General features: G+C 42.4%; 1 protein-coding gene across 8 annotated transcripts in view; it reads right to left on the bottom strand.

The window, feature by feature from the left end:
* Positions 1 to 14,107, bottom strand: part of DPY19L3 (dpy-19 like C-mannosyltransferase 3) — a 75,666-nt gene extending 61,559 nt beyond the window's left edge. For 3 of the 8 annotated variants that reach the window (XR_002787317.2, XM_023555657.2, XM_064274106.1), the window contains exons 1-3: positions 13,862 to 14,107; positions 11,330 to 11,468; positions 6,429 to 6,562 (exon numbers count right to left, since the gene is read on the bottom strand). Coding sequence is in view for 3 of the 8 variants with exons in the window: in XM_023555657.2 (XP_023411425.1) it covers positions 6,429 to 6,562; positions 11,330 to 11,432 (237 nt within the window). In the remaining 5 variants the exon portion in view is untranslated. Of the gene's footprint in view, positions 1 to 2,632; positions 6,316 to 6,428; positions 6,563 to 9,469; positions 9,605 to 11,329; positions 13,648 to 13,861 lie in introns of those variants that run through there. The other 5 variants (XM_023555658.2, XM_064274108.1, XM_023555659.2 and 2 more) reach the window with 3 other exon arrangements.
* Between the last annotated feature and the right edge of the window lie 9,899 nt (positions 14,108 to 24,006).

Genomic DNA, 24,006 nt, shown 5'->3' on the forward strand with positions numbered 1-24,006 from the left:
GCTAACCAAAGGGTCAGCAGTTCAAATCCGCCAGGCGCTCCTTGGAAACTCTATGGGGCAGTTCAACTCTGTCCTATAGGGTCGCTATGAGACGGCACTGGGGGTATGCATAAAGGATGAAGAATGGAAGAGAAAAATGAAACCAGTTTTCCGTTAAGGGTAATAAATACTGAGTAATTTTGCTTAAACATTTTCATTATTGTCACTACGTAGTTTGTGCAATAAAAATACACACTCAAGAAATAAAAAGACTTAAGATGACAGTCTCTGGGTGGCATGAATGGCCAACACTCAACTGGTAACCAAAAGGTTGGCAGTTTGAACCCACCTACTGGCACCGAGAAGGAAACAGGCTTGGTGATCTACTCCCGTAAAGGTTACATCTAAGAAAACCCTACAGAGCAGTTCTACTCTGTAACACATGGGATCTCCTAAGTCACAAACTAACAACAAAAACAAAATCAACAAAAAAGAATGAAGCTGATACAGCTTTTGACTACAGAATCGACTAGACACAAATCATTAAGAATGCAATGATCTGGCTCCCCACTTGCCAATGCTGACTACATCCTACCCCTGACTGCAACTTCCTGAAGTTACATCCTTCTGCTCTAGTTCCAACCCCAATCTTTTATACCAGCCAGTAGCCTCCCCTCCTCCCCTGCCTATACTACTTTCCTCATCCCCAGAGGTTGATTTCTACCATCCAAAACCAAAAAACCAAACCCATTACTGTCCAGTTGATTCTGACTCATAGTGACCCTACAGGACAAAGTAGAACTGCTCCATAGGATTTCCAAGGAGTGGCTGGTAGATTCAAACTGTTGACCTTTTGGTTAGCAGCCACAGCACACCATAGCTCTTAACCACTGCGCCACCAGGTACCCAATTGATTCCACTACAGAGAGACCATTATTGACTTAGCACATAAGGGTAGCACACCAAGGAAAAGCACGGGCTTTGCCCTGTTTGTTTTGTTTATAATCAAGGGCAGCAAAAAAGCATGTTGGATTTAAAGGACAATTTAGAGGTAGTGTGTAGGCTTTGGAGACAGATTCAATAAAATATGTGTAAAATGCACCCAGAACAATGCCAAGTACATAGCAGACAGTCAATAAAGAGTATTTTTAAGAATCTCTAATACTTTCCCCTTCCTAGCAAGGGAAATATAACACAATGGTTAAGATAGTATAAAAAGAACTTTTTAATTTATAAAATATGCTTAGAAAAGATACTACATACAGATTTTCTATAACCATTTAATGCCTTTAACTTTGATGTTGCTACTTCAGGGTTCTCACTTTTCAAATCTACCATACAAAATGAACAATTAAAGATCATTTTGAATGCATAAACCCAATGTATGGCTTGTTATTTTAGAAGACTTTTACTCTCTGAATAATTACAATTAATTCAAAGATTCAAAAGATATATTTTCATCAAAAACTAGCCTAGCAATTTTGATAAGGATGTTACAGTGTAACTCACAAATACCCCAGGTAAAGAGAGTTACCCTTCTCAAATATTCCTATAATTCTTCCAATCTGAAATGGTGTAAATTAGAGGAGTAAATTTATGAAGGCATATAAACTCTGAAAACGAGCTTTTCCTTTGGCTAAGTAAGGTTTTTGATTGGAAATTTTCAATTTTTTTTATTCACAGAAACTATACATGTATTTTAAAGCTAATTAAAATTCAAATGAATAGAAACAAAATAAAATTTAAAATTTTATTTTCAAGTGCTCGATAGCCACATGTGGCTCGTGGCTGCTGTACTAGACAGTGAAGACCTAGAGGCTTCCTTCGCTGCACAGAGTTCTACTGGACAGCACCAGCCTGGATAACCCGAGCAGAAAAATGCGCCAAATGCCTCCACACAGGTAATCCAGACTTGGGAAACGGCTACTGCACCAGAGGTTTCCTCTTTTGTGAAAAAGGCGGAAAAAAGTCTATGTTATGAGTTATCACTTGAATAAAGAAAAAGAAAAAAATCAGTAAGACTGAGTGTAATTGCAAATTTCAGGGGGCAGGGGTGGTGGGCGGAGAGAAACTTGTTAGAGGATATGCGTGTTTCGTCATTTCTCACAGATGGTATCTGAGGCACAGACAGAAACTGGCCTAGGCTTTTTCTCTTCTCACTCAACACGCTCCTGAAACAATCTCACCCACACATCTACAAGGTGGTAACATGAAAACGTCCATTTTCAACACAGATGGAACTCCTGCCTTCAGATCCATAAATCTAGCTTCCTTTACTCCATATTTCTACTTGGACTGCTTCGAAAGTGACTCACTCAACACTTCAACTCATCGTTTCCTGCCTTGCTGCCCAGATCTGCTCCTTCCATCCTGTTTGTTGTCATAGCAAATGGCATGTCCACCCATCCATCTGCTAATGGGAGAAAGCACTGAAGATTCTTCACTCTCAACTGCCTTCCACACAATGAATCAATATGTCCTTTCAAGTCCACCTCCTAAAACCCTCTGACTGACTGCTTCTCTCCAGTTCTGTCCAGCCTACGGAGCGCTATATGATCTGGCCTTTTCCTTTTGTACCACCTCCTCATGGCTCACAAAACTCTGGCCACATATGCTTTCTCTCTGTTACTCAACCTGCCAAGTTTATTCCTACCTCACCACCGTTTCATTTGCTGTTCCCTCTTCTCAGAGTGTTCTCACAGATCTTGGCTGGTTCCTTCTTATGGAAACAGGCTGCTCAGCCATATTGAAAACCCCAATCAACACCCCTTCCCCCCTCTTTGTCTTGCTAACCACAAGCTTGTTTTGAGCAGGAAGTCGCAGCAAGTAGTGGCCCTAGTTACACCTTGAAGCATGCACAGATTGAAATCACATCCTTCAACTGACCCCCCGCCCCCAAATACAGGCATGGGAGGGCTAAAGGCAGAAAATTCCGGGCACCAACCCCCTGACACCATTAGAAACAAAAAGCTCCCCAGCCCCCTTAGTCAGCAAGCACGTGGCCTTAAGGTCACTAGACCCCAAGCGCTCCTTGTACGCGCAGACAACAAACTTGCCACTTTCTGTTTCCGTTGCAATCAGTGTCCGTCTTATTTCAACTGGCTAATAAGACAGGACAAGAACTCGAGTGGCGTTCCGTTACATTACCATTTAAGTCTAATTTATATCTCTTGCCCTCAAAGTGGCCTGCCTTAACTCCCAATTTCAAGTAGCCTTCTGGTAACGATCTCATTACCCTGTTTGTTGTTCACCATAAAGAAGTATTTATTATTTCCAGTTAGTTTCTCCTCATGAGAATTAAGTTCATATCACATTCAGTGTTCTATTCCCAGGGCTTAGAACAGTGCCTGGCACATAGCAGGTATTCAGTGAATGATGATCAAATAAATAAACACGGCTCCACTGCTACTACCCAAATTTAGGCCACTAAATTATATTATCCCATCAGTTTCCTCTGACTTCAGTTTTGTCCTCCTTAAACCCATTTTTCACACTGTAGCCTGAGCCATCTTTCTAAAACACCAATATGATGACACTGCTATATTATTAAAATAGGGCTCACTATTATGTTCTGAGAAAGTTCTATCAGTCACAGAGGACAGGGTCCTTCATGATCTGGCCTGTTTACCATTCCCACTATAGTCTCTTGCCCTGTCTAGCCTCCAGCCATTACAAACTATTGCCAACACTTTAAATACTCCAGGCTGCCTTACTTCTTGAACTTCCTGTACATTTCCCTTCTCCTACAACTTACCTGGTCTTCTTCAGGTCTCCTTTATCACTGCTTCCTCTAGAAAACCTTCCTTGATCTTCCAAGATTAGGTTAGGCTGTCCTTCCTGTGTACTCCCGTAATACTCTCTATCTGGACCCTTATCACAGTGTTGATTCTGAATGTCCTACCTACTTGCCTATGTCCTCCTCAAGAGTGTTGGATCCTTGAGGCGGGACCTTAATATATTTGGTGGTATTGCTGCTACTGAACACGGTGCTTCTGGCATACTACAGGTACTTAATATGTATTTACTGAATTAATTTATTATGTCGGAAAAGATGTTGGAAGATTCAGAAGCCTTTATTACTCCTTCCATGGTTCCTGCAGCATTTAATTCAACATTATCCACAGAACAGGTTCTCAATATATACCAAGTAAAAATATAATGATTCCCTTAACCTGGCGAGCTTTGCACTTTTTTGAGAAAAACTGATATTGAGGGAAATATCAAGAATGCTAAGGTGTTTTTTTTTTTTTTTTTTAAATGATAAGCATATTTAAGGATACTAACAAAGCCATTTGCAATTTTTAAATTAAAAAGCTAGACTTATAGTTCATAATTAAGTTATGCAATCTCTTTCAGAATGATGACTAACTATCCAGTTACTAACATTTAATTTCTGCTTTATGCCTGTAGGGATACTTCCTTTATTCAGGATATTTGTCTTAATAGATCAACACTACATTGCTTAATTCTAGGGAACCTGTTTGTAACTACTCCATTTTAAAGAGATATAAACCCAATCCCATTGCTGCCGAGTCAGGTCTGACTCAAAGCGACCCTATAGGACAGGGTAGAACTGCCCCATAGAGTTTCCAAGGAGTGCCCGGTGGATTTGAACTGCTGACCTTTTGGCTAGTAGCTGTAGCACTTAACCACTACACCATCAGGATTTCCTTAAAGAGATACAGGTGAGTAAAAATTTACCAACTGTCACTGAAATGTAAGAACCATTATTCTTTGGTACCATGATAATTTGCATATACAGAGAGAGAAACAGATCTAGTCATCCCTATAAAGTAACACTTAAAAAAAAACAACAAACCAGTTGCCATCAGGTTGAGTCTGACTCATGGCGATCCCATGTATGTTAAAGTAGAACTGCGCTCCATAGTGTTTTCAATGGCTGATTTTTCAGCAGTAGATGGCCAGGCCTTTCTTCCAAGGCACCTCTGGGTGGACCTGAACCTCCAACCCTTCAGTTAGCAGTGAGTGTGTTACCATTTGTACAAACTGGGGGCTCCATAAAGTAATACTACCAATTTTTAAAATAAACATACCCGAAGTTAGTCATATAAGTTAAACTTGTTGTTCAAAGTTGTCTCCTTTGGAGACTCATTCCAATAATGGGATCAAAGTTCAAAATATTTTGGAAAACTCTCATCGTGAACTGCCTTTAGATACTGCTACAATTCTTTTGAGTATTCTTATAGATGATAAACATTCGGTCTTTGAAGGTGAATTTTACATTTGCAAGCAATGACGTCAAGAAGCCTCGGCTAGTAAATAAGGGCAAACATCATGACGTTTTGGATCAGAAACAAGGCATAACACTGGCAATGTACAAGTTTCCTTGTTTAGCTGATCTACTAGTTCTGAAAACAACGCCAAGAGGGATTCCAGAAATGTTAGAGAAAGAGACAGAGAAACAGATCAATAGACAGAAGGGAGAAAGAAGGAAAACAAGGAAACTGGTGTAAGAAGTCATGAGCCCTTTTGAGAATCTGATGAAAATTATGGCTCCTTTCCCAGAAAAAAGCACGCAAGCGTGTGGGCAAGCACACCCACAAAGCTGTTCGCATATAACATTAGAAAGTTACGGACACCTCGAGGCTCATCTATGGAGCCAGGTTAAAACACCGCAGTTTAGAGCAGTGGCTTTTGATTTTTTTTTAATGCAACCCACAGTAAAACATAGGTTGTATACCGTGACTCAGTCTGTACAAACACATTGTTGTTGTTGTGTGCTGAGCTGATTGTGGCTCATAGCGACCCTACAGGACAGAGTAGAACTGCCTCATTGGGTTTACTAGGGTCCCTGGTAGTTAAGTGCTTGGCTGCTAATCAAAATATTGGCAGTTCAAACTCACCAGCAGCTCCATAGGAGAAAGATTTGGCAGTCTGCTTCAGTAAAGATTTACAGCCTTGGAAACCCTACTGGGCAGTTCAATTCTGTCCTACGGGGTCACTATCAGTCAGAATCGACCAGAAGACAACAGGTTTTGGTTTTAAACTTTATTAGAGCAGATCACCAGGCGTTTTCTCTCACAGAGCTACTGGTGGGTTTGAACCACCCACATTTTGGTTAGCAGGCAAGCGCTTAATCATTGTGCCACCAGGGCTCATTTCACAAAACATTCTCGATTCTACTATGAGTGATACATTGTCTTATTTTCTCTTCTATTTCACTTCATTAAGAAACAATGTCAACCTGTGTCCTACTGCACCAATTTCACAATCCACAGTTTGGAAAATACCGTGGATTAGAGTAACTGCTGCATAACTGGAGTAAGTTAATGAAAGAGAAGGCTTGCTTGATTACAAAAATTCTGATATGTTATTTTATAATAACACTAATTCTTTATGGCAAAATGACACTGTCTTCGTTCATCGACATGGCTAACTCCTGGAGGCAGTGGTAAGTAAATCATACGATGGTCACAGAAACCCCATACCTTAATATTAGAAAACCATAAATCATTTTCATGTAAAGTGGCAAGGTAGACAGATGTAAGCAGTCCACTGCAGAGGGCAATGGTTCCACCAACTGCAAACCAGAGAATCTTCCATAATCTTCTATCGGTACAACCTTTTAGAAAAATGGAACAGATAAGGAACCAAGTCAGTGAAGAATTTAGAATTCAGTAATTCTACTTCAAACTATCAGGAATGCTAAGTTCCAGTTCTCTGTCATTAGCAAAGCTTTCTCTTTCCCCAACACACAGGGGCTCCTTTTCTTTGATTTCACAAATCTTTTTTATTACTTTTATTAGTTTTTACCCCACTGTATCTAACTGTTCACTTGTCCATTTTGCCAACCAGAAAGTGAGCTTTTTGAGAAATACTGTATATTATTCATCTTTAATACTCAGCATCTATATCTAGCATAGTTAAACAATTAGAATTTAACGATGAAGTTTGTGAGATGGAGGAATAAATGAATTACATGTGTAGGTTGCAAATAGTCTTTTAGATCCTCTATTTACAATTTGGAGTTTATTCATAAAAGCTACTGAACAACTTGATTACTTAAAAAAAAAACAAAAACAAAAACCCATAGCAAAAATCCATCATGACTTAAGTTAAGGGAGACATAAAGTAGGAAAAATATTTATAGCACATAAAATAAAGCTTAACTATCCTTGACATAGGATGAATATTTTCAGGACAGTAACGAATGATGACTATTCCAGCAGGCAATGCACAAAAGAAAAAATGGCCAATATAAGATAGACAGAAAAAAATGTTCAAATTCATTAGTGATAAGGAAATGCCAAATTCAAAAACGCTTGCAGCGGCACACTGACAGGGCCAGAAATTCCAGTCCAGTTCTGAAGAGGATAGGAAATAGGGAACATCATTGCTGATGTCAGATGGATCTTGGTTACAAGCAGAGAACACCAGAAAAGATGTTTATCTGTTTTTACTGACTATGCAAAGGCATTCGGCTGTATGGCTCATAACAAATTATGGACATTGCAAAGAATGGGGATTCCAGAAAAACTGTGCTCTCGCGGAACTTCTACATAGACCAACGGGCAGTTGTGGGAATAGAACAAGAAGATACTGCGTGGTTTAAGATCAGGAAACGTGTGTGTCAGGATTGTATGCTTTCACTATACTTATTCAATATGTATGCTGAGCAAATAATCTCAGAAGCTGGAGTACATGAAGGAGAATGTGGCATCAGGATTGCAGCAAGACTCATTAACAATCTGCAATATACAGATGACGCAACCCTGCTCGCTGGAAGTGCAGAATACCTGCAGCACTTACTGATGAAGATCAAAGACCACAGCCTTAAATATGGATTACATACTGATTCAACATAAAGAAAACAAAAACCCTCACAACTGTACCAATAAGCAATATCATGACAAAAGGAGAAAATAAATTGAAATTGTCAAGGATTTCATTTTACTTGGATCCACAATCGACGCCCATGAAAGCAGCAGTCAGGAAATCAAATGATGTATTGCATTGGGCAAATCTGCTGCAAAAGACCTCTTTAAAGTGTTAAAAAGCAAAGATATCACTTTGAGGACTAAGGTATGCCCGACTCAAGTCATGGTATTTTCAATCCCCTCATATGCATGTACTGGAACCATGGTGACACAGTGGTTAAGAGCCAAAAGGTCAGCAGTTTGAATCCACCAGCTAGCTGCTCCGTCGAAACCTATGAGGCAGTTCTACTTTGTCCTATAGGGTTGCTATGAGTCAGAATCAGCTGAAGGGCTATGGGTTTTTTTCATATGCATGTGAAAGCCGGACAATGAATAATGAAGACTGAAGAAGAACTGATGCATACGAACTATGGTGTTGGTGAAGAATACTGAATATACTATGGACTGCCAGAAGAACATGGAGCCCTGGTGGTGCAGTGGTTAAAGTGTTTGACTGCTAACTGAAAGGTGGTGGTTCAAAACCAAACAGCAGCTCTGGGATAGAAAGATGTGGCAGTCTGCTTCCACAGAGATTTACAGCCTTGGAAGCCCTATGGGGTTGCTATGAGTCAGAATTAACTCGGTGGCAGTGGGTTTTTATTTTTGTTTTTTTGGCCAGAAGAACAAACAAATACATCCTGGAAGAAATACAGCCAGAATGCGCCTTAGAAGTGAGGATGGCGAGACTTTGTCTTACATTTTTCAGGCATGTTATCAGGAGGGAACAGTCCCTGGAGAAGAATACCATGCTTGGTAAAGCAGAGGGTCAGTGAAAAAGAGGAAAACCCTCGACAAGATAGACTGACACAGCGTCTACAACAATGGGCTTAGCCACAGCAACGACTGTGAGGATGGCTCAGGACTGGACATTGTTTTGTTCTGTTGTACATAGGATCACTATGAGTAGGAATCGACTCGTTGGCACCTAACAGCAACGACAAGGAAATGCAAATGAAAACAATGAGGTATAATTCTAAAAATCTTGGCCAATTTGATAGCTTAAAATGCTAATACTCTGTTTTGGCAATGGTATAAAAAATGAACAGCTTCCAAATGCTGCTGGTAGAATAGTAAACTGGTACTGCTCTGGAAGGCAACGTGGTAATAGGGAGTAAAAGCCAACAAAATGAGCATACCACAGGACCAATAATTCCAAATCTAGGCATATACCCCAAGGAAATAATTAAAGTTTTAAACAACATTTGGCTACAAGGATATTTATCAGAGTGCTGTATGTGTTAGTAAAAGGTTAGAAAACTATCTAAATACTGAAAAAGGAGTTAGTTAAATCACTTATGCTACAGCCACATAATGGTTTACTATGCAGTCACTGCCACCACTCATCTGTCAGTTTGATGTACTGTGGTGGCTTACGTGCTGCCGTGTAGCCAGAAGCTATGCCACTGGTGTTTCAAACACCAGCAGGGTAACCCTGCTGGACAGGTTTCAGTGGAGCTTCCAGAGGACAGATTAGGAAGAAAGGCCTGGCAATCCACTTCTGAAAACAAGTGACTGAAAACCTATAGATTACAACCCAACATTGTCCAACTCACTTGCTTTATGTCATCAGAAGGAATCAATTGCTAGAGGAGGACAACATGTTTGATGAAGCAGAGGGCCAGTGAGGGTGAGGAAGACTCTCAGTGATATGGACTGGTACAGTAGCCGCAACAATGGACTGGAACATGCTGGTGATCAAGCGGTTAACACATGAGGGCAATGTTTCATTCTGTTGTACATAAGGCCACCATGAGTTGGAGTCAACTCGATGGCAGCTACTTCTCTATGCAGTCACTGACAATGTTTACCACTTATATGAAATACCTAGAATTAGCAAATGTATAGAGACCAAAGTTTATTAGTGGTTCCCAAGAGTGGGAGAGAGGGAAAAAATGGGAGTCATTGCCTGGGGGGCTGAGTTTTTGTTAAGCGTGATAGAAAAATGTAGAACAGGAAACTGGTGACGGCTGCATAATGTGATAAACCTAATTAATGTCACTGAATTGTGCATGCAAAAAATGTTGAATTGGCAAATGTTTTGTTATATATGTTTGTACCACAAAAAAAAAAAAAAAAATTTACTGACTTATGACATGTTCATTTTATGAGAGAAAAATAGGAAGTTACAAAACAGCACGTAGGATCCCAATTTTGTAAAACTACATATGAATGTCTGCGGGTATACACGTAAAGAGGGCAAACAGCATGCAGATGGAGAAATGATGGGTGGGTTACAGGAGTTCTTTTTCCTTTCCTCCGCTTTCAGTTTTTCTGAAATGGATAAATACTGCTTTGGCCAATCCCCAGAGTCATGTTTTACTTAAAAACAAACTTGAATTTGCCTTGTATAAGCTCTTCAAGAAGTACTCTCTATTGCCCAAAATGCATTATTGCTAACAGCTGAGTTGGACGGCATGACACCCCCACTACCCTCCCCCCCGCACCCATTCAGGTACTATTATTTAACTCTTTCCCCCAAATTACTAAGTTTGGCTGGTAAGAATTAACATGGCTGCAATTAATGTAAATTCTATCAGATATCCAAAATGGCCAAACCCCAAAACCAAACCCACTGCCATAGAGTTGATTCCAACTCATTGTGCCCCTATAGGACCGAGTAGAACAGCCCCCAAAGGGTTTCCAAGGCTGTAATCTTTGTGGCAGCAGATTGCCACATCCTTCTCCTGGGACATGGCTAGTGGGTTCGAATCTCCAACCTCTTGGTTAGCAGCCAAGCACTTTAACTACCATCCCACCAGGGCTCCTTCTAAAATGGTCAATGGACATAAAATTTTTCAGGATTACTCTTAAAATACTGACTAGGCTTACTTAAGAAGGCAACTCAGGAGGCAAGAAGTTGGCAATTAATGCCATTTGATGTCTATCTTAGCAAGTTTTCAGTATTATAGAAACAATTTACCAATTCTGACTACTTTTCTCACGAAAACAAAGCAAAGAAGAAAATTTCAGGAATTTGACCTAAAACTAGTAAGAAAAAAAAATGACTGATCTTTGACTAATGAAATGAAAAACTCCCCCAAGGTAAAGCTGCCTCATATGAACAGTGTATATATGCCAGAAAAATGAGAAATAGATTAAAATCTGAATAGTGGGGAAAGGCATCAATGTAGAGTCAACAGGTCAGACGGCCATAACAATAAATAAGCTCAAGACCAGACAACTGAGAAACAAGGGGTTCTAATCAAAGCTTTCATCTTTTATCTGACCATAACTGTCAAACCAAAATAATTGAATTACTTTCAAATAAATTATAAAAACCAAAACAACAAGGTACTAGAACAAAGTTTTCTCAAGTGTTAGGTTCACTGAATTTTTTATCCTATTGGCCAACGATGGTTAAATGTGCAGAAATAAAAGCAATCCCAAACACGGCTTGAGTTTAAATCACATACCAGATGGCAATTTATTTTCCAACTTCACATTTTCTTCTTGTGCTGGATAACCCTCAGGAATTTCTGTGGCTTTTATTCCTTTTCTCTGCCGGATGGACATCATGTCAAAGACTTACATGCATTGTTCTTCCAAGCACTCCTACAAGCAACACAGAAATAAACGGTCCATCTGTATGTCAGCACCCTCACTCCCCAGCACGCCTCTGTGCTCATCTGTGCTGGACTTCATTTGTGCTGTTTGCCTTTGTTTAGCACGCCCTCCCATTTTCTCATCCAAATCTTAGCCGGCCTTTAAAGCTAAACTTAAGACACAACACAAACGTTTAGCACAAACATAAGCAAAAAAAAAAAAAACCAAACCCCTTGCCGTTGAGTCAATTCGTAGCAACCCTACAGGACAGAGCAGAGCTGCCCTTTAGGGTTTCAAAGGGGCGGCTGGTGGACTTGAACTGCTGACCTTTGGGTTAGCAGCTGTAGCTTTCAACCACTGTACTACCAGGGCTCTGTTTATGAGACAGGCACCTGCTACGCGGCAGGCACTACCAGGAGTTAGACGCCCTGGCGGTGCAGTGGTTAAGAGCTCTGCTGGCTAGTCAAAAGGTCAGCGATTTGAATCCACCAAGCGTTCCTCGGAAACCCTATGGGGCAGTTCTACTCTGTCCTGTAGAGTTGCTGAGTCGGAATCGACTCGACGGCAATCGGTTTGGTTTTGGGTACCAACCAAAAACCCACTGCTGTCGAGTCGATTCCTTTGGGTGCCAGGAGTCAGGAATACAGGTAGCAACAGGGACAAGCCCCCGCCCTTCTTCCAGTCAGCTTTCTTTCTCTGGATGCTGTACTTCCTGTGCATCTTCTTCCTCTCGGAGCCACAGCAGTTCCTGGGCCATTTGTCACATAATTTACACAGTTTTATGGAACGGCCACAGTTCTACAGACCACACAGTAGTACTTTTCGGTATTTTGTATCACCCATAGAAATGCTGTGTGGGAGGTATTCGACAGCATATTTTTTGGTAGCCCGATTTTGAAGAACTTAAATATTACTTTGTCTCAGGTATCTAAATTTTAATAATTGTGTTCTTTTAAAACAATTCACACTGAGAGCCTCAGGATTATGCCTCAGCGCTGAGGACAGCGGGGGTGTGCCATGCAGGCAGCTGCTATCCCAGGAGGAGCAGTGGGAGTAACCACAGGGAGCAGGAGCCTGGTTTGGAAGCAGCAAGTGGGAGGTGGGGGAGTGGTGGCACTGAGCTGGCTGGGTACAATCCCCCAGAACATCTTGCTTCACTTCACTGAATAACGAGCAGTGTCCTGCCAATTACTTATTAAATACAGGCCAGTAGCCTGACACATTGTTTGGACGGCTTATTAATTACTAAAGGTAGACACTGTGGCTCTATAGAAACAAATAAACCAACACTATACAATTCATTCATACAAAAAATGTGGGAAGGGGAACAGACTTCAGTACAAGGTGCTATGCCTTCAAGCACTGAAAATGGAGAATCTGGAGCAATGAGGGAAAAAAGGGGTGTTAGCAAAGTGGTACTGGCAGAGATGAGTTTATCTCCCAGATCACCTATTTCTAGATACATGCATGCTCTTCAGGGTCGCTAAGGGTCGGAATCGATTCGATGGCAACGGTTTTTTTTTTCTAACGGGGACAGTTTTAAAAACTCACACTTACAAACACGCTTATCGTATAAGACAGAAAATCAACACATGCTTAAGCGCCTATTATGTGCCACGCAATGATAATCCCATATACTGGGAAACAAAAGTTCCTCTCTCAAAAGAAAAGGAATGCCACCTCAAGTGTTTGGAAAGAATTATAAAAGCAAACCTTACGTTAATAGGAATGATTACTTGATCACTACACAGACCGTCTCCTCGGCACCGCCAAAACCCCAAAATAACGCGTTGCCATCGAGTCGATTCCAGCTGATAGCGACCCTATAGGACAGAGCAGAACTGCCCCATAGGGTTTCCAAAGAGCCCGTGGTGGATTCGAACTGCCGACCTTTGGGTTAGCAGCCGAGCTCTTAACCACTGCGCCACCAGGGACCCTCGGCGCTGCAGGGCACTTGATTTGGGTTACCTGCGCCCCACACCTACGGCACCTGGTACCCTCATGGGGTACCGGGGCTGGCGGACGCCGGGGCTGAGGCCCTCGCTCCAGGTCACTCAGCGTCAGGCCCTCCCCCGCCCCCGCGGCCACCTCGGGGGAAGTCGCCCGAGAACGCGGCGCCGCCAAGTCTGCAAACTTGCTCACGAGCTCCAGCCCCGAACCGCCTTCGCCGCCGACGTCCGTGCGCTCCGTCCCACAGCGGACGCCCGGAGTCCGGTGCCGCGCCGCTCCCACCGCACCGGCGGCGGGCGGCCGGGGCTTTCTGTCGTCGTCGCGGATCCCGCGGAAACCACCAGGCAGGACGCGGAAGGGGCCCGCCCGCCCGGACGCTGGGGACCCCGCCGCGGAGCCCTCGCGCCCGCGCGGCCACTCACGCCGCCCGCGGCCCGCCGCCCGTCACAGACCTGTGGCCGCTCAGCCGTCAGCACGCGCGGCTCCGGGGCGGAGAAGGCGGCTGGCCGGGCGAGGAGGCCGAGAGGGTCGCGGGAGGCGGGACCGAACTCGCCTCCCTCCCCGCGCCGCACCACAGCCTGCAACGTGCCGCGGGAAAAGGAGGACGAGGCACCTGCGGTGCTTTGTGCAACACCGTGGAAACGGGGGGCTGGAAGGCATCGGTAGCCCCGGTAAAGGGGCGCGCCAGAGAGGCAGGGCCGCTGCGGCCGCGTCCATAGGTCTCGGGAGCTGTCCGTCAACTCGAGACCCCGCCCCCTCCGCGGACGCCCCTCCCCGTCTCGTGTGGCGCCGGCCGGAAGGAAGTGGCGTACTTCCGGTCGTCGAGTCCTGCCCTGTTCCGCCTGGTGTCCCGGCCGCTCGGAGGATAACGACCAGCGTCCTGGCTCCTGTCACAGTCCCCGAGACTCGGACGCCTCCTTCGCCCACGCAGACTCCCGTCATCTCCAGGCTAGAGCGAGAGGTGGGGTTCGGGGAGGAGCTGCCCGGCTGCTCCAATGAAGGGTTGCCTCAGGTCGGACGGCGGGGAGGCTTGGTCCCATTGAGGCCCCGAGGGCTTGAGAAGTGTGCGGGCCTAGGAACCACTGAAGGTCTGGGGCCGCGGCGTGGTCTGTTTTTTGTTTTTTTAAACAACTCTTCCTGCTCGTCCCCTCTTGTACCCCGGTGCTGGTAGTGGAGAAGAGTTCGGGAGGCGCACCCTCGACGGGAACCGTCTGGGCCTCTCTGATATTGCCCAGCTTCCGGGGCGCCCCTTCCCTGGTACCTGACAACCCACCCCCTGCCTCATTTCATTGCTGCTGGTCTGGGCTTGGATGTCATTTACTGACAGCAGGTGAGAGGGCCCTAATATGTACCCACAGAGATACTTTCCGGTCTCTTAAAGACTTCTCTTTAGTGTTGGAGGGAGGGGCGCTATTTTCTTCTTAAACAAACAAAAAAAAGAAAGTACAAAACCAAATCCGTTGCCGTCGAGTCGATTCCGACTCACAGCGACCCTAGAGTATAGAGTAGAACTGTCCCATGGGGTTTCCAAGGAGCAGCTGGTGGATTCGAACTGTCGACGTTTTGGTTAGCAGCCATAGCTCTCAACCACTGCACCCCAGGGCTCCATTTTCTCCTTAGGGTTTTCTTAAAGCATGGTCACATATGCTACTCTGTCTCCAAACTAGATTGTAAGCCTGTTTTGAAGGCAGGGATTGTGCTTTATAGCTGCATATTTTAATTCATCACACTGAAACACAGTAGATAAAATCTTTTACTTCTTAGCAGACACTCAGGCTAAATGTTAACTGATTCGTGGTAAGGAACCACCTTCCTGGTTCTCCACCTGTGCAAATACTAACTAGTTCCAATTTGAATTACTTCATCCAGGAAGCCTTTTCCAGACACCTCAGCTGGATGTTCTTCTTTGTGTGTTGCTTTTAATAACAAGTGCATATTTCCTGAAAATAGATTGGGGTATCTTTTGGTGGCTTTAATAGGAGCCAGTGACACCTGTTTTTTCATGTGGTATTTGTCATTTTTCAGCATGGTCGTTGATGTCTTATCCTTTTCATATCATGGTCTTAAGAGCACAGACTGTATATTAATCTTTTTTAATGTTAAGATGCCTTATGTGAAATTTATTTGAGTGTTTAATAAATACGTGTATGAATTGATTCTTAAGTAGGATTTTTCCCTTTTATAGGGGGTTTTCTTTAACGAATTGTCTCTCTGGGGAAAAATGTCGTGAAAAACGCATCCCTTGAGTAACCAAAATCTGTTGCCCTTGAGTCGATTCTGACTCATAGTGACCCTGTAGAACATTAGGAGTTCACCTCACAGGGTTTCCAAGGAGCGTTCGAACTTTTTGGTTAGCAGCCTCAACGTTTAACCACTGTGCCACTAGGGTGCCCCCTTGAGTAAAGGACATAATATTCATCAGCAGCTGCTTATTTTGCTTTAATATTATGAAACTGCTTTACTAAGTAATAAAATGCTTTCATACTTATAAGAAATAGGCACCCACTGCTGAGAGTTTAAGTCTTGGGAATGATTAAGCCAATTAGAATGCATCTTAAGTTCTGCTACGCAAACGGGGTGGGGAATGTGGGGGGTGGGGGTGGAACTGATGGATAATGAAGAGTAGGTCAGTCCCTCTACTTCTGCCCATATGAGCAAGGAGTCAAGGAGGGGCCAAAAAAGAATGAGTTCTGGTCATGGACTGTGACTGCAGTGGCATAAAGTAATGCTTGTTTGCATGATTTGAGACCCAGGTGGACTGGCTGACTGCTGGGGCCAGCAGTAGTCAAGCTGCGGACCTCTACAAGAGTACACTCAGAGTGTGATCTGGGGACCTGTGTCATTACTATTATGGTCACCTGGGAACTTGTTAGACATGCGAGTTATTACTTTTTTTTACCCTAGATCACTATTTTGTGACAACTAACAACCACCAGCACCCCAGACCTACTGAATCAGAATCTGTAGGGATGGGGGCCCAGAAATCTGTTTTAAGAAGTTCTCCAGGTGATTCTGATGCTTGCTAAAGTGAGAAACAGAGCTGAATCTTGTACTAAAAGGTGTCTGCGGACTAGCAGCATTGGCCTTGGCTCGGACCTCTTAGAAATGCAGAATCTCAGGCCTTACCGAAGACCTGCTGAGCCAGAATCTGCATTTTAATAAAATTGGCAAGTGAAATGTATGTACATCACATTTTGAGAAGTACTACGCCAGAAATCATAACACTATTCATCACGTCCTTCCCTTAAAAGCATCTTCCCTTGGCTTTTTCCTATCTCATGTGCAGTGTTTATTCAGTTTTAAATTGCTTAGAAGCCCCAGTAGCCTAAATTGGCATCCTTAAATTGCCTGGTTAATCGTATGAACACTCTTGGTCATTCCTATTTCTGTGACAATGAACTCCCCTGGTGTTCCTCCTACCTGCCTTTCTGGCATTCCTTTTCAGTCTCCTTGGCAACCTCCTCTTCTTAAAAATCAGTGATTTTCTGGCCCATAGGTCCAATTTGCACTGATAGCTTGATTGATGACTCTATTTATGTTTTTATATCCATGCATATCTTCTGCCTATTGAATGTTTCCACGTGTTCAGGCACCTCAAACATGTTAAAAATTAAACTTCCTCTAATCCCCAAACCTACTCTTCATCTGGCGTGCTCCATTTACCTAATTGCTCAAGTCAAAAGCCTGGATTCCTCCCTGTTGTGTGATTCGCATGTTCAGTCAGTCATCGAGTCCTGTTGCAGTTGCCTCCTAAATATCTCAGAACTTTCTCACCTTTCTCCATCTCATGTTTCACCACCCTAATCCAAGTTACTATCATTTCTTGTCTGGATCATTTCAGTAGCCAAACTGATTAACTGCTCTCCCTGTCCTCGTCTACTCAACTCATCCTCCGTGTGATAACCAGTGATCTTACTAAAATATAAATCCTTTGGTGGCTTCATTCTAAAAATCAAACTCCTTAACATGGCTTGCAAGAACTGCTCTGTTGACCTTTCCAGCCTCATCTATTCATACCAATTTTCTTTTAGATTCTTACCTCAAGACTTAACAACTATTCAGCCTTTAGATCTCAGCCTAAATAATTCTTGCTGCCTGGTATTCACACTCTTTCACTGAACCGTGGGTGTTCTGTGTGACCAGTAGAATACTGTGGAAGTGACAGTATGGAACTTAGGAGATTAGGTTATAAAAGACATTCCAGTTTTAGCATTAGTCTCCCTGGGATTGCTCGCTTAGGGGGAAGCCACCATGTTGTAAGGACACTGAATCAGCTTGTGAGAAGCTCGTGTCAGGGAGGGGGAAGGTCCTCTCACCATCAACCAGTGCCACCTTGCCATCCATGTAGGTGAGCTGCGCTGGAAGTAGGTCCATCTGCTCCAGACCAGTCTTCGGATGACTGTAACCTCATGAGAGATCCTGAGCCAGAACTGCCTGTCTAAGCCATTCGCTAATATCTGATGCATAGAAACTGTGAAGGTAATAAATGTTTATTGTTGTTTTAAGTTGAAGCTGAAGAAAAAAACATGTCCATGAGAGCCAAAATATGACCTTGAGTATATCCCACTTGAGTTTGGAGACCATCTCAAGAATAGATTTGACACATTGAACAGTAATGACTGAGGACCAGACGAGTTGTGGAGTGACATCAAAGACATCATACATGAAGAAAGCAAAAGGTTATTAAAAAGACAGGAAAGAAAGAAAAGACCAGAATGGATGTCAGAAGAGACTGTGAAACTTGCTTTTGAACGTAGACTGGCTAAAGCAAATGGAAGAAATCATCGACGAAGTAAAAGAGCTGAACAGAAGATTTCAAAGGCCAGCTCGAGAAGACGAAAGTATTACAATGACATGTGCAAAGACCTGGAGTTAGAAAATCAAAAGGGAAGAACATGCTCAGCATTTCTCAAGCTGAAAGAACTGAAGAAAAAATTCAAGCATCAAGTTGCAGTATTGAAGGATTCTATGGACAAAATATTAAATGATGCATAAGTATCAAAAGAAGATGGAAAGAATACATAGAGTCAGTGTACCAAAAAGAATCGGTCGATGTTCAACCATTTCAGGAGGTAGCATATGACCAAGAACCAATGGTATTGAAAGAAAAAGTTTAAGCTGCTCTGAAGGCACTGGTGAAAAACAAGGCCCCAGGAATTGATGCAATATGAACTGATAGGTTTCAAAAAATGGATACAGCACTGGAAGTGTTCACTTGTCTATTCCAAGAAATTTGAAAGACCTGGACAAGTGACTGGAAGAGATCCATATTTGTGCCCATTCCAAAGAAAGATGATCCAGCAGAATGCAGAAATTACCAAAGAGTATCATTAATATCACACGCAAGTAAATTTGCTGAATTCAAAAATGGTTTGCAGTAGATTATTGACAGGGAACTGACAGAAAGTCAGAGTTGGATTCAGAAGAGGATGTGGAATGAGAGAGATCGTTGCCGATGTCAGATGGATCTCGGCTGCAAGCAGGGAACATCAGAAATATGTTTACCTATGTTTTATTGATTGTGCAAAAGCATTGGACTGTGTGGATAAAAACAAATTTTTGGGAAGAATAGGAATTCCAGAACACTTAGTTGTGCTCATGCAGAACCTGTGCATAGACCAAGTGGCAGTTGTTTGAACAGAACAAGGGGATACTGCAAGGTTTAAAATCAGGAAAGGTGTTCGTCAGGGTTGTATTCTTTCACCATACTTATTTGATCTGTATACTGGACAAATAATCAGAGAAACTGGAGTATATGAAGAAGAACATGACATCAGGGTTGGAGGAAGACTGATTAACAACCTGCAATAGACAGATGACACAACCGTGCTTCCTGAAACCAAGAAGACTTGAAGCACTTACTGATGAAGATCGAAGACTGCAGCCTTCAGTATGGATTACACCTCAGCATAAAAAAATCATCACAGCTGGACCAATAAGGAACATCATGATAAACAGAGAAAAGATGGAAATTGTCAAGGATTTCATTTTACTTGGGTCCACAATCAACACCCATGGAAACAGCAGTCAAGAAATTAAACGATGCGCTGCGTTGGGCACATCTGCTGCAAAAGACTTCTTTAAAGTGTCAAAAAGAAAGATATCACTTTGATGACCAAGGTGTGCCTGAACCAAGCTTTGGAATTTTCACTTGCCTTATATGCATGTGAAAGCTGGAGGATGAATAAGGGAAGACCGAGGAAGAATTGATGGGATTTGAATTATGGTGTTGGTGAAGAATGTTGAATATGCCATGGACTGCTAGAAGAATGAACAAGCCTGTCTTGGAAGAAGTACAGCCAGAGTGCTCCTTGAAAACGAGGATGGCGAGACTCATCTCATGTACTTTGGACATGTTTTTAGGAGGGACCAGTCCCTGGAGAAGGACATCATGCTTGGTGGAGGGTCATCGAAAAAGAGGAACACCTTCAACGAGATGGATTGACACAGTGGTTGCAGCAGTGGTCTCAAGCATAACAACGGTTGTGAAGATGGCACAAAACCAGGCAGGGTTTTGTTCTGCTGTACAGAGTCGCTATGAGTCGGAACCAACTTGATGGCTCCTGACAACAAAGTAGTTTTAAGCTAGTGTTAAATTTTGAGGTAATTTTATTCTACAGTAGATAACTAATACAATAATAGTTTTACTGTATGATGTATCAAAATTTAACTATTCCCCTCAAAATTGGACATTTATGTTGTTTCTAGTTCTATGCTGTCACAAGCAATGCCACAGAGAACATCTTTTACTTGTATAATTCTTTAAAATGTATTCCTAGAGATAAAATTCCTAGAACTCATATTCTAAATTGTGGCAAATATTGGCAAAGTACATTTCAAAAAAGGTTAAAAAATTGTATTACTTTACGCTTTCACCAAAGTGTATCGCTCTGATTATTTCTCCATGTCCTTGCCAATGGTGAATATTTTTAATCCTTGCCAATCATAAGTGACAAATGGTGCATTTCTTTAATTACTAATGAAATGGAGAGAATTAAATCACAGGCTTATTGGCTGTTAATTCTTTTTCTTTGCATCGGGTTCTCCGGTCTTTTTACCATTTTCTCTGTTCATAGACAGATGACACAGCCTTGATAGGAGGAATATGGTAATAGGTTATTAGCACTAACGTTTTGTCATATATGTTGCAGGTATATTCTCATTACTGTGCATCCTATATGGTGTCTTCTGTGATGCAGGATTTTACCATTTTATATTGTCAAATCTATCATGTTTCTTTTATACCTTCTGGGTTTTTCTGTCATGCTTAGAAAAGCCTTCCCCATCCCGAGATTGTAAAATATTTTTTTCATACTTCTAGTATTTAAAATATCAGATCTTTTAAGTATTGGGTGGGATAGAAATAAGACACTTTTTTTTTTCGAATTATATAGTCATTTACCATCATCCTTACCCTGAACTGAACTACTACCTGTATCACACACTGAATTGCAATATGTATATGGCCTGTTTGTGTAAACAAGTTTCACATGCTTTGATGTTTAGGAAAGCAATTGCCCCTTAATTATACTTCTGTAAACACGTTTCTTAGTTATTTCTGCACATTTGGGTTCCAAGAAAGAAACTATGAATTTTTTTTTGTACTGGAATTGTATAAAATGTATAGAAGTGGCTGGGAGAAGTGCGGTGTTTACAACTCTGAGCATTCCCTTACAGGAACATATATTTAGTTAAGGACATGTTGGCCCACTCTGTATATTTTTCCAGCAGTACTTTTATCCTATTTATATTTCTCCATCTTGTTCACAAGGGGAGCTGACTTTTGAGGTGTCTTGATGTCTTGTTAAAAGTCAGAACAGTGGTCTCCAAACTTTTGATCTCATACCTTTATCAAAAAAAATTTCTTGTTCTCCCTTTCGCTCCACCTCCTTCTCTCTGCATGTATTTAAAGTTAGTTAGCTAAAACCAAAAAACCAAATACGTTGCCGTTGAGTCAATTTTGGCTAATAGCAACCCTATAGAACAAAGTAGAACTGCCCCGTAGGGTTTTCTAGGCTGAAATCTTTACAGGAGCAGATTGCCAGGTATTTTCTCCTGTGGAGCATCTCGGTGGGTTTGAACCAGCTACCTTTTGGGTAGCAGCCAAGTGCTTAACCATTGTGCCGTCAGGGCTCCTTTTTCCGTACTAACGGATACCAAAACATACTGTTTGGTTTGGGACTTTTTTATGTAGGAAAAAGGACTTCTAGCTGGAAATGTGTATGTTTCTAACACTGTTGAATTCCAGCATTTTGGCAAGCCTTAAACTCTGTCTGATCTTGGGCTGGATTGTCACTAACACTTACCAAGCGCTCCCCTAAACCTGCCTGAGTCTTCCAGTGGATCATGATGAACTAGCCGGAAGGACTCCTTATGCGTCAGAGGAGTTCACAGGCCTGCAGCTCCAAACCTGAGAGCTGACAGGACTCAAACTACCTCCGCAGCTGAGTGAATGCTTGTACTTTGAATTAGTGATCTCACATGATGGAGGTGACAGGTAACAGCCACTTCCTGGAAGGTTTTAATCACAACCCTTAACTTCTTTGAGTTCCCAGGATACCAGGAAGGAGGCTTGAAGTACTGTTCTCCCCCTGCAGCTATCGTCAGCCGGCTTATTTATGTAAGAGCATGCATTTTCGGTGGCAATATCATCCCCACCGGACGGAAGACTGGTTCTTGGGGCTTGAAAAAATCTAACTCCTGACGTATAAAGCATAGGTATACATATAGTGCATAAACATACATAGTATACCTGTGGTAGTAAATTTTCTTGGGGGGAGGGGGTGTTAATAGGAAAGAATACCTAAAAAAGCTCCTTCCCAAAAACCCAAACCAGCTGCCGTTGAATCGGCTCCGACTGCTGGCGTCCCTGTGTGCAGAGCAGAACTGCTCCGTAGGGTTTTCCAGCCGCGACCTTTCAAAAGCAGACTGCCAGGCCTTTCTTTGAGGTGCCTCTGGGTGGGTTCAACCCACCAGCCTTCAGTAAGTAGTTGAGTACTTAACTGTCTGCACCACACAGGGACCCAGAAAGCCTCCTAAGGGGGTTTACAATGAAAAAAAGTTGAAAAACATGATACAGAAAAGGTTTTGCTTATTGGATTCTTGGTAGAATGCTGGAGGTATATTTTTCCCTCCAATACTGAAACCTGCAAAAGCTGGAACCTGTGTAAGATGGAAGCCTGTCTGAGAAGGAAAACATAAATATTTTCCACTGATAGTGATCAAAAAGTGGTAAGCTTGCAAGACCAGGAAAAACAAGGCAGTCCCATCGAGTTCCAGCTGTCACAGGTTTCACTGTGTAAAAATTGAGGGGCGGACTACAGATAATAGCTGAGGACTCAGTACTAATTAAGATAGAAGTTAGGCTGCTGAAACCTCAAAAAACAGTGGCTTCACCAAGATGTTTATTTCTCTTTCATGTAATAGTCCAGCACTGATAGCAGCTCCGCAGTGACAAGGACCCAGGGTCCCTATGGTCAGGGTGTCACACTTGCAGGCAGTGATGGCTCATCACCACATTCACATACCAGCCAGCAGGAAAGAGAAAGAAGAGAAGCGGGTGGAACTGTGCTTAATTTTAAGGGTACAACCCAGAAATTTCATGTGTCACTTCTACTCACATCCCATTGGCCATAATTTGAATGCATGGCCTCACCTACAAAGGAAGCTGGAAAGTGAAGAATTGAGCTGTCCAGCTATGTGTCCAGCTAAAAATTCTGTCACCGGAAGAGAAGAATGGATGTAGGGGAACAGGTGGTGGTGTCTGCCACAACTCACGTGAAAAGTACTTTCTTTTGAGGGTTAAGGTTAAGTGTGTTGTTTCATGCACATTATTTTTCTTGTTTCTTTGATGATCACAAACTCCCTAAGTTTAGGCTTTTACCAGTTATTTAATGAAGAAGTTAGTGTGAGGGGATGGCTGACTACAAAGATGCGGAACCCGAATAACTCATAGAGTAAAAGGGTCCAGAATCAATCAATCTGATTGTCTGATCTGATGCAGATTCCCTAGTTTAAGTTTTTTTCCTACTTCAAGGAAGAATATAGATGTCTTTTGAAAAAACTGGAATGTAAATTTTATTGAATAGGTTTTACCAGAAGAGTAGTCTCAGGGGTATTTAGAAACTCAGTTAGTAGTTGTTAAGTGTTAGAGAAAATCAATTCAAAGGTGTTATGTAAATGCAAATGACTGTGTAGGCACAATTTAGCAATTTCTTGAATTTTGAAAACAAAGCCTCAGGGTATTTAATACAAGGTGTAGCTAGAATTTGACTCCAGCACTTCTACTCACAGTATTACTATTTAAAGTTTATTTTTGTGTGTTTTAGATGAAGGTTTACAGTGCAAATTAGTTTTTCATTCAAAAATTTTATACACAAATTTTGTGACTTTGGTTGCAACCCCTGCAGTGTGTCAGCACTCTTCTCCTTTCCCTTTCCACCCTGGGTTTTCAGTATCCATTCATCCAGTTTTCCTGTCCCTTGACCGAACTAAGAAAACACATTCCTCACATGTGCTATTGTTTGTTTTACAGGACTGTCTAATCTGGCTGAAAGCTGGACTTCAGGAGTGGCTTCAGTTCTGAGTTAGCAAGATG

This window comes from Loxodonta africana, chromosome 21 (genome assembly GCF_030014295.1).
Source record: "Loxodonta africana isolate mLoxAfr1 chromosome 21, mLoxAfr1.hap2, whole genome shotgun sequence".
Lineage (NCBI taxonomy): Eukaryota > Metazoa > Chordata > Mammalia > Proboscidea > Elephantidae > Loxodonta > Loxodonta africana.